The following is a 9,980-nucleotide window of genomic DNA, read 5'->3' as shown; positions in this document are numbered from 1 at the left end:
TGAGAAAAAAAAAGTATTTGACGATCCAAATGACCACAAAATTTTTCAGATTAATGAAAAGTTATATAAAAATACAATCACAAATTTTACTCAGAGACGGTGACGAACCCACGGAAAGGGGAGCCCGCTCGAATGACGACCAGATCAACCAGGCCTCGTTGCGGACCCTAACCCTATCCATCCTTGCGAATTCCCGATCATCTCCATGCTTCCAGCTTCCTAATTCTTCCTATTCCGAGCTACCCTTGCTCGATTCTGTCCGTCGCAACTGTGGCAGCTCGCAGATCGTGGAGGGGGCTTCCTGGACACAGCGATGCCGTCCTATGCGGATCTTGACCGCCAGATCGAGCACCTGAGGCAATGCAAGTTCTTGCCGGAGGCGGAGGTGAAAGCCCTCTGCGAGCAGGCACGGGCGGTGCTCGTGGAGGAGTGGAACGTGCAGCCGGTGAAATGCCCCGTCACGGTGTGCGGGGACATCCACGGGCAGTTTCATGATCTCATCGAGCTGTTCCGGATTGGTGGCGAGGCGCCCGATACGAATTATCTCTTCATGGGGGACTACGTAGGTCAGCTTTCTTTGAGCTGCAGACCTTCTACTCGGAAAAATAGGCATTTTTTGGTTTTTGAAGAAAATACATCTGTTTTTATGGCTCATTTTGGCGTTGTTCTTAACCTTTACCTTTGGAATTTTTCTTGATGTGATATGTTTTGATGCAGATCGTGGTTACTATTCTGTTGAGACTGTCACACTCTTAGTTGCATTGAAAGTTCGTTACAGAGATAGGATTACGATTCTTAGAGGAAATCACGAGAGCCGGCAGATCACACAAGTGTAAGCATCTTTAGGTGAAATTTAATATATATTTTTTCTGGATCTTTAAGGTCACGATATCTTATTGTGTACATTGAATATTAAAGTACTGGAATTTGTATTGTTGAACAAATTATTAGACATATTATTTAACTTAGTATCTGTGGTTTTGTTAATAGCTCAAGTATTTGATTTAACAAGAATTTTCCATAGGCTCTTTAAATACTCTTGGTTAATCTACTAACTGTAACTTGATAGACTGTTGTGCCCATTGTCTTCAGGATGTCTATGGCTGTGAGAAACACTAAACCTATGGCATGGAAGATCAACTTGTTGAGTGTTGCCAAGGGTGGTCCTTATGTTCTAGCTTGGATAATGGGCGCTCATATATCTTCTTTTTTGTAACACTCTGACAATCCATGGCCTCACCTTGTAGGATTCTAGTATAATTCCTGCCTTGGCTGTTTCAATATACATTGGTTGGCTTGGTATGTTGTGGGATCTCACCACATAAATGACTACTACTGACCTCTTGCTGGAATATTCACCATTAGCAACATGACTCCAAATCAATGTATTGAAAAGTGGCCTAGGCGTCCACAAATCATTTGAGCCAAGGGATCTTATCACCTAAAAAGCGATGAAAATTCTCAACATTCTAAAATATGTCATGACTCTAAACCAATGTTTCCTTGGCAGCCACTGGGCAATGCTATGTACGGTTCAAGCGCTAGAGGGTCATGGGGAATTTGTCACTAGATGGATTTTCATGCAGCGAAAGGGGAAAATGCTGATTCAGTTTGTGTCATGGTCAAGAACTTAAGAAGGATTTTTCTTTTATCATTTTTCTTCACTAATTATGATTCTTATGATTGTGAAACATTAAACTAACTTTCGATTTGTAACATGTAACTTGTAAATGTTAACTAATATTTATATTATATGTGATAAATGTTTTATGCATGTTATTAGTAAATGTGACCTATCCTATAATGTTATATAATGTGTTTTTCATCATATTATTGACATTGACTTTTTCTATGTGGAATTGCCAATTAAATATATTGATGAATATACTTTGTTGGATATATGTCGATCACTTTATCAATATAAATATTTCAAATATTTTCTATACCTATTTCTTATGCCCCATATCATGCTCTATGTGCACCATGTAGTGGGCTGATCGCTTGCCGCCCAAAAGTACCTTTTAAAACCTTGCTACAACTACTGACAATCCAAATGTCATCCTACTTAAAAGTGTGAGGATGTGCAATGCCCTTGCAGATCACAATGTTGGGGGCTCTTCCATTCCTTTTTGGATATCCTAGGGACTGAGATAGTGGGTGGCATCTTCATGAGTTGGAATATAACTCTTTAGTTTCCCATTGGGGACCAAAATAACCTATGGCCTGCACAACGCCTCTAGACACATGGTATTTAACATTGCTCTTTCAATTTCTAATGTCTATGGCCCTCTTTCACAGAGTTTAGAATAACATTCTTCAAGAACTTTCCTTGATTTAACACTTGCTTGGATGCCTCCTGATTGTGCCTGGCAACTTCAGTGCCATCTTATTTTGGTAGAAGTGACAAATGTCACAGCAACCTCAGAAACTCAGAGGCTTTAAGAGGTAATTATTGAAATGAAGCAAATGGACCTTTCATACTCTGAAAGATAGTTACTTGGTTCAACTAGTGGGTCCTCCATCCATGGCAAGTCTCTATCAAGCTTTACAGTGTGCTGACCAGACAGTGTTCGGCAACTCCCTGTTGTCCTTTTGGCAACATGGCATTCTAATCACTATTCACTCTTCTAGATGGCCTCTCTAGATTGTATCACTATTAACCTATCCGGAGTGAGAATGCTTGGCTCTCACAATGGGAGTTCCTTAATCTCTATATTGATGCCAAGGCATGTTTTGGGGATCCAATAAACCTCGACTATGTTTTGATGATGTGACTGATCTTGTTTTGAGAACTGAAAAGGCATCATAACACTTGCACACCAATCACAATAATAAAAATTAGTTGAAAATGATAAGATTTGAATTTCATTATGCAGCTGTTTCCACCAAGATCATCCATGATTTCTGTATAGCTTTTTCTGATAAGATCATGCATATGCATAATTTGCTACTAAACAGAAAAGTTCACTTGCTACTAAACTTCACTTTTTTTTTTATCTCAACTTACTCGACTCTTATCTTGACCTTATCCTTTATCCTCAGAACTCCTTACCTCAACTAACTTCACTCTAAACTTGGCCATATCCTTTTCCTTCAATACCCTTTATATCAATTCTCTATTTCAACCTTTTCCCTTTGAGTTTTGTGCTCAACAATGTATATCTGCTAACTGCACTCTTTATCTTAACCTATCCCTTGACCTTAACAATTGCTACTCTTTGTTGAGTTCCATTTGAATAATATCTCGCCCTTTCTTCTCTAGACTCTAATGTAATCACCACATAAAAAAAACCTATGGAAGTCCAAGGAGGTCAGTTTATAACTGTGTTTTAATAATACTCTTGAATCTTTAGTAAGTCTGCATTTCTTATATATTAATGTAAGAACTTTTAGATTTTGTAGCTCCGGCAGCATAATATATTAGTTGGAATACACTACTTGCTACTGTTGTTCTAGCATCTATTTCTATAAATAATTTTCTTGATGGCCTTTAGTTTTCAATTTCAGGTATGGATTTTATGATGAATGCTTAAGAAAGTATGGAAATGCAAATGTGTGGAAATACTTCACTGATCTATTTGATTACTTACCTCTTACAGCTCTTATTGAGAATCAGGTCTGGTTCTTTCTTTTGTATGGTCTAACTCCTGTGCAACACTAATTTATTAACATTCAGTATCAGACAATTCATTATATTTGTTTTCAGATATTCTGTTTGCATGGTGGTCTCTCCCCATCCTTGGATACATTAGATAGTATCCGTGCTCTAAGTCGCATTCAGGAGGTAAGCATGCATTTAGCAATTAGTACTCTGTCCTTGCAAATTATTAACGTGCTGTCAAATTAGAGGATAATTTTCATTTTCCTACAAAGGTAAAAATCATTTTGCTACCAAGTTGCAGCCCATTATTACCTTGATCTCCAAAGTTTCTTTTATTTTTGGAAGGGAAATGATGCTATTTAATTAGGACTAGGTAAACTTGAAAATTTTATGTTTTATGAGTTGTAAGATTTATTTTGATTGGGCCATAGCAAATTAGATAATTTTCGTTATAGTTATGGATATTTTTGGGGAATAAGTTATTTTTTCATGAAAATTTTATATTTCTGCTTATGTATTCATTCAGAATCTATCTAGAATAGGATTATGGAAACTTGATTTTGTTCATCATCCTCTATTTATGGATGATTTTGAATGACATGCTTTGAGTGTGTAAGTCTAAATGTTTTTGTACATCTGAACTTCTCTATGCTCTATAGGTTCCACATGAAGGTCCTATGTGTGATCTTCTCTGGTCTGATCCGGATGATCGATGTGGGTGGGGGATATCACCTAGAGGAGCTGGATACACATTTGGGCAGGATATTGCTCAACAATTCAACAACACTAATGGACTCACCATGGTGGCCAGAGCCCATCAACTGGTTATGGATGGTTATAATTGGTGCCAAGTAGGTTGAAACTATCATACTATTTACTTTCTAAATTATGTATATCTTCACCAGGTGCAATGCATTTTAGTATCATATGGACAACTTAGTAATAGCTTCTAAGAAGAATGCAGGGCAGATAATTGAATCCTGATATATCAATTATGTATTAGTAGTCACGTAGATATCTATGGTAAATCTGGACGGTGACATATTTATTCTGTTTGCTAATGCCTACTTAATAAAGTTACTATCAATCTCCTTGTTCTTGCACATTCCAAATGTTTATTGATTCTGGAATTTCAACAGCACAATTTCTCGATTATATTGTAAATGACAATATTTGACAGAAATTTTGAAATTATATCGACTCAATTTTCATGACCACTTGTTTATAACTTTCTTGAAGAAACCTTATCAGGTCTTTTTACAATAAATTCTCTTAGCCGAGGCTATCACATTATCATTGTCCCTAGCAGTATCATTAAGCATTTTATTTTAATTTTGTTTTTGTTGATATTTGATTTCGCATTGATGCAGGATAAGAATGTCGTCACAGTATTTAGCGCACCAAACTACTGTTACCGCTGTGGCAACATGGCAGCTATAATGGAGGTTGGGGAGAACATGGAACAGAATTTCCTTCAGTTTGATCCAGCACCACGACAAATTGAGCCTGAACCTACTCGGAAAACTCCTGACTACTTTTTGTGATGTCGATAATTCTCATGCATCTTCTACAAGCTTTGTTCAGCAGATTCGTTGTAGAAAGAGTTTTGGTAATTGGGGAGACCATCATTCTTTTTTTTGGCGAGATTACACCAGTTTTATAATCGTGCTTCTGGTTGTGTTTGGGGCATTAAGCTTTAGGAAGCATGATTCTCTTCTCAGTTCATGCACATTTCGGTATTGGAAAAACACACAGTGGTCCGTTCCTCGAACTGTCGAACATGCTTGATTGTATCTTATTTTTCTTTGATCTTCGGTGGAGGTCTGGAATATTTTATACAATTATACCGGTGAATGTAAAAACAATAGCATGTTCCAGACTTATGTGGTAAGTTTAAATTGCAACTGGGCATTGTTTGGTGTGTGTCACTGTAGTTCAAATTGATGAATTTTTAACTGGAGGATGAAATTAATTGAATGGTAATTGAGTTTATTAAGCAGGCGACTTAAATTAATTAGGATAATTGAGTCTCAGCTGGGGTACATTGTAGAGAAATTTTCATTCAGTGAGAAATAGATCTAAAAACGTTGGTCATGAGTAGTAGGATCGGTTATTTCCATGATTAATTGTGGATATTTAGATTATTAAAAATAATAATAATGAAATAAATAATTAGTAAATAAATAACATATTTTTTGTTTATGAATTAGATCGTAAGTAGGGGTTTCAACTTGATAGTAAAAGATGAAATTCATCATTCAATGATTTTATATGGTTGATTTCATAATCATCTATGAGAAAATAAATTGAAAAATTATAGTTAACCATTTTTGAGAGGTTTAGAGGTCAATTACTACCTTTGGAGTATGATTGAATTGGTTACTGCCTTAGTGGTAATTTTTTGATTTATTTTGTCATATATAATCATAAGATCGATATACGAAGTCGATGATAAATTTCACCTTTTTACAACAAAAGACCAATTGCCTATTAATCATCATAATTTATAAATATTTGTTAATTTCAAATAAATTTTTATTTATTCTTATTTATACAATTTTTAAAAGGAAATAAAAATGGCGATCCAATCGCTGTCTTCCACAGATATTTTTGTTTTTTTTGAGCCTTCAAGTGGTGGGCACTCGTTGCGAGCTTCATCTCTGTGCTTCGACTCGGATGGGGCTCCGCTTCAAGGGACCGCCTTCTTCAAGCTACGCTCCTCCTCTTCTTCTTCTCAAGCCAGACTTCCTCTGCTCTTCTTCCTGTAAGTCTTCGACCCAAATCTCGGTTTTTTCTACGAGCATAGTCGAAATTTGCTTCTTACTCCTCCTTGCTGGATGCAACTTGTGTAAACCATTCCGTACGCGCCGCTGCTAGTCGGAAAATTTAAATATTGGGGGTTCTGGTTGCTCCCTCGATCGGGCTTTCTCCAAAGGAATTCGGGAAGTTTTAGGTTTCTTGATGATTTCGACTCTTAATGTAATGGCTTGAACACGATTTTGTATGTCTGCATCAGTTCATCTCCTTGACCGCACATCTGTATCATGTTCTGTTCAGTTTTTAATTATACGCTGACCACGCACTCGTATCTTGTTTAGATCGGGGTGCATGTATCAGTTTAAATGCGGTCACGGAGTGTATATCCAACCCTCGCAGCTTGTGCTGTGGTAGCAATCATGCCTGTGCTAAAACATGCCAAAATAGATAGGATATCATATTCTTTTATTAATCACTCGCAGCTTCAATGGCAGTGAAAGGGCAAGATAACCAGCTCGGTTTATAGCTAATCTTCTGGTGTAACATTAGCTACTGGGATTGTAGTTTAGTAAGTTCATTGATTGCTGAGTTGGTGGTATTGGTCATTTTAATGACTGATAAAACTGATTAGTTCTGCAATGAGTCTATGACAGTGTTGTTGGCATTCTTGTTTTTTGTTTTGTATAGTTACTGTCTTGACATATATTATTAGCTTTATTATTAGCTTTATTTTGTTTTATACTGGGATTGTAGTTTAGTTTCATTGATTGCCAAATGAATCATATATCATTATTAGCTTTATTTTGTTTTATTAGTATTTGTTTTATCCAAAGAATCATATTGGCTTGTTTTGTCTCCTATGTTTAGGTTGTAAACAATGCATGTTGTAGAGCACAATTTAATTGTTTCCATGTGGTAACATGCAGCTGTATATTTGGTCCATTCACTGAGAGACAGAGAAGTCTGTGTTAAATTTGGACTTCTATTGCACAATACTGATGAAGGGAAATTATCTCATGGTACCGCGACCTACAAAGCCAAAGCATGTTCCTTTGGACAAGTACAAAGTGTTGAACAAATAAAGGTATCTTCTCTTAATATTTAATTTGGAATATATACTTAAAAATTAAGCCCATGTCTCTATTTGAGGAGACTATAGCTGAAGTCCACTGCTCTAACAACCAGGTTAACTTGGATAACTGCACTTCTAAAATATGCCAAGATGTAGCCAAACAAATTCTGAAAGTGGAGGATTCTTCATTTATTCATACAAATTTGACCCTGAAGACTGCTGCAGAATTAGCCATACTAATGGAAAACATTGATAGGATAGAAGATCTTATTGTTGGAGCAGACACGGTAAGGTTGGAAAGAGACATTTTGACTCATTTAAGAAGGCTTGGGGCCATGAAATTATTTACTACCTGTTTCTCCAAGGCCTTCACAGAAACCATAATCGGGAGTTCAAACTTGGTGAATAAGCATCTTGATGCATATCCCTTTGAGCTTCGCTTTGATGAGAAAAAGGATAGCATACTTGTCCACTCTAACAAAAAGGAACAAAGAAAAAAGAGAAGAGCACGAAGATTGGAAAAGGTTTCAAGGAGATCTGTTTTACAAATACCAACAAAATCTAGACACAAAGATGAATTATTTTCATTACATAAAAGAGGTCTAGGAAAATTTGCTGGTCTTTCTGGCTCAAAAGAAAGGGAAATGATTGCTAAAAATGAATCAGAAATGTCTATGGGAGTTAAGGTACTGATGTTTTTGAAATGTTTTAGGCTTTTAGCTCTATAGAATTGTGAGGATAAAGATAATTGGTTTAATTTAATGACCAGGAAATGGCAAATCTAGAAAAGCTATGCAAAAATTTGGAGGAAGATATGGGAAAACCACCCAGTTTTACAAGGTGGGCAGAAGCAGCAGGGCTCGATCAGAAGACATTGCGATCACGTCTTCAATTTGGATGGTATTGCAGAGATAAACTTATAAAGAGTACCCGCTCTCTGGTTATCTTCATTGCAAAGAATTACAGAGGAATGGGGATTGCATTTGATGATTTAACTCAGGTTCAGAAGAAGTCCTTTGTCCATTTATTAGTAAGTTGGATAAATATTAGTGAATTTGTTTTTATGTCCATTCAATCGTACCACAGGCAGGCTATGTTGGAGTCCTTAATGGCGCAGAAAGATACGACATCAAGAAGGGATATCGTTTTTCAACCTATGCACAGTACTGGATTAGGAAATCAATATTGGCAATGATAGCATGGCATTCAAGAACAATAAAAGTGCCTGTAATTCCTTTTAAAGATCTTAGAACTTGGAAATTACTCATTTGATTTCACTGTCATTTACACAAAAGTTTGGTATTTGATTTTGTAGGTAAGAATGGAAAGCATGATCAATCAAATACAAAAAGTGAAGGGAAACTTCCACACCTCAGAAGGAAAATACCCAAACGATGAAGAGATAGCAGAGTTAACTGGTCTCTCACTAGCTTATGTTAGACTCGCTAGCCAGTGCTCTAGGTCTGTTGGTTCAATTGAGCAGGAAGTCAGGGACGGATGGAACACAAAATTCATGGTAAGGAAGAGATCAGAATAAAAAATAGCTTGAAATGAGTAATTCCTTAGTTGCCTTCTAACTATCAGAATTGATTACCTAATTGGAAGTACTTTTTTTACTCAGAATGCTGTCAATTCATCATTTAGCAAAAACTCTATCTTCTGTTTATAACCATGTGCTAATACATTGTTTAATATCTTTTTGAGAAGTAATCTACTTTTTGTAGGACTCGTCATCTATAGTACAACTAGACTCTATGCTATTCAACAATAAATCAAAGAAGCAAAAGAATAATCTTATTGATAGTTTGAACTTCATTTAGTTTCTACTGTGTCAGGAAATTACGGCAGACACTTGTGTTAAAATTCCCTATGAGTTCATTGGGAAGGAGCATGCAAGAGAACAGATCTTAAATCTTCTCCAAACTTTACATCCTAGGGAGAGGCAAGTATTAGCTCTTAGATATGGTTTAGAAGATGGGAGATGCAAATCGCTCGAAGAGATTGGAAGGCTTTGCCATGTTTCAAGGGAATGGATTAGAAAAATAGAAAAAGAAGCTTTGTCAAAGATTAGAAGCCAAGAAATGCAAAGAAGTTTGTCACATTACCTTCAATAGTCATCTTCTAACTGAGAATTGTTCTTTCTGGTAGTAATACTATTTTAGTTGGATTTTTTTCCCCTCTTTGTTTAGAACTTTGTAGATTTTACATAGGATATTTCATGTGTACAAGATAAATTTCTTTTCCAAGGATGTTATTCTGTAAAATATGCAAGTTTGATTTGACAATACTTGAATTTTTCATGTTCTCAAAATGTATATATATTACATTAACATTTTTTTAGTCATTGATGAGCTTAAATTTAATGAAGCTAGCTCTTATTGTAAAACATGTTTTGAAAGTTCAAAATAGTTGTCATGAATACAAACCACAAACAACTTATCATATAGAATAGTTAGAATAGAGCTTGGAGAATTTGTTACTTGAGATGTTGGAGAATTTGCTTGGAGTTTACTAGGATGATCCAAAATGACTGTTTATGAATTGCCCATT

The 9,980-nt window shown here is 36.0% G+C and overlaps 2 protein-coding genes across 4 annotated transcripts; both read left to right on the top strand.

Moving 5' to 3' along the window:
- The first annotated feature begins 106 nt into the window (after positions 1-106).
- On the top strand, positions 107-5,482 carry LOC141838686 (serine/threonine-protein phosphatase PP2A-1 catalytic subunit-like). The gene is made up of 6 exons (XM_074726233.1): positions 107-566; positions 718-832; positions 3,508-3,616; positions 3,707-3,784; positions 4,261-4,452; positions 4,972-5,482. The coding sequence occupies exons 1-6, from the start codon at positions 314-316 to the stop codon at positions 5,143-5,145; spliced, it is 921 nt and encodes a 306-aa protein (XP_074582334.1). The 5' UTR covers positions 107-313; the 3' UTR covers positions 5,146-5,482.
- Positions 5,483-6,258: 776 nt separating this feature from the next.
- On the top strand, positions 6,259-9,730 carry LOC141840543 (RNA polymerase sigma factor sigC). 3 transcript variants are annotated; one of them, XM_074728561.1, is made up of 8 exons: positions 6,259-6,365; positions 7,285-7,442; positions 7,544-7,717; positions 7,796-8,116; positions 8,200-8,430; positions 8,517-8,657; positions 8,746-8,946; positions 9,266-9,730. In XM_074728561.1, the coding sequence occupies exons 1-8, from the start codon at positions 6,278-6,280 to the stop codon at positions 9,542-9,544; spliced, it is 1,593 nt and encodes a 530-aa protein (XP_074584662.1). In that variant the 5' UTR covers positions 6,259-6,277; the 3' UTR covers positions 9,545-9,730. The 3 variants fall into 3 exon arrangements, with proteins under 3 accessions (XP_074584662.1, XP_074584661.1, XP_074584660.1); XM_074728560.1 differs by having other exon boundaries at positions 7,544-8,116; positions 8,517-8,651; XM_074728559.1 differs by having other exon boundaries at positions 7,544-8,116.
- Positions 9,731-9,980: the final 250 nt, after the last annotated feature.

This window comes from Curcuma longa, chromosome 11, assembly GCF_044706935.1.
Source record: "Curcuma longa cultivar G26 ecotype Majalengka, Jawa Barat chromosome 11, ITB_CL_G26_1.1, whole genome shotgun sequence".
NCBI lineage: Eukaryota > Viridiplantae > Streptophyta > Magnoliopsida > Zingiberales > Zingiberaceae > Curcuma > Curcuma longa.
The sequence above is the reverse complement of the archived record's forward strand: the minus strand, read 5'-3'. Positions and strand labels throughout refer to the sequence as shown.

Excerpts from the sequence above, each read along its gene's own strand:
- LOC141838686 (XM_074726233.1), top strand. The coding sequence starts at position 314 with ATGCCGTCCTATGCGGATCTTGACCGCCAGATCGAGCACCTGAGGCAA. Across the intron at positions 567-717 it reads CTTCATGGGGGACTACGTAG|ATCGTGGTTACTATTCTGTT; the intron begins GTCAGCTTTCTT and ends GTTTTGATGCAG. Across the intron at positions 833-3,507 it reads AGCCGGCAGATCACACAAGT|GTATGGATTTTATGATGAAT; the intron begins GTAAGCATCTTT and ends TTTCAATTTCAG.
- LOC141840543 (XM_074728559.1), top strand. The coding sequence starts at position 6,278 with ATGGGGCTCCGCTTCAAGGGACCGCCTTCTTCAAGCTACGCTCCTCCT. Across the intron at positions 6,366-7,284 it reads CTTCCTCTGCTCTTCTTCCT|CTGTATATTTGGTCCATTCA; the intron begins GTAAGTCTTCGA and ends GGTAACATGCAG. Across the intron at positions 8,431-8,516 it reads CATTTGATGATTTAACTCAG|GCAGGCTATGTTGGAGTCCT; the intron begins GTTCAGAAGAAG and ends ATCGTACCACAG.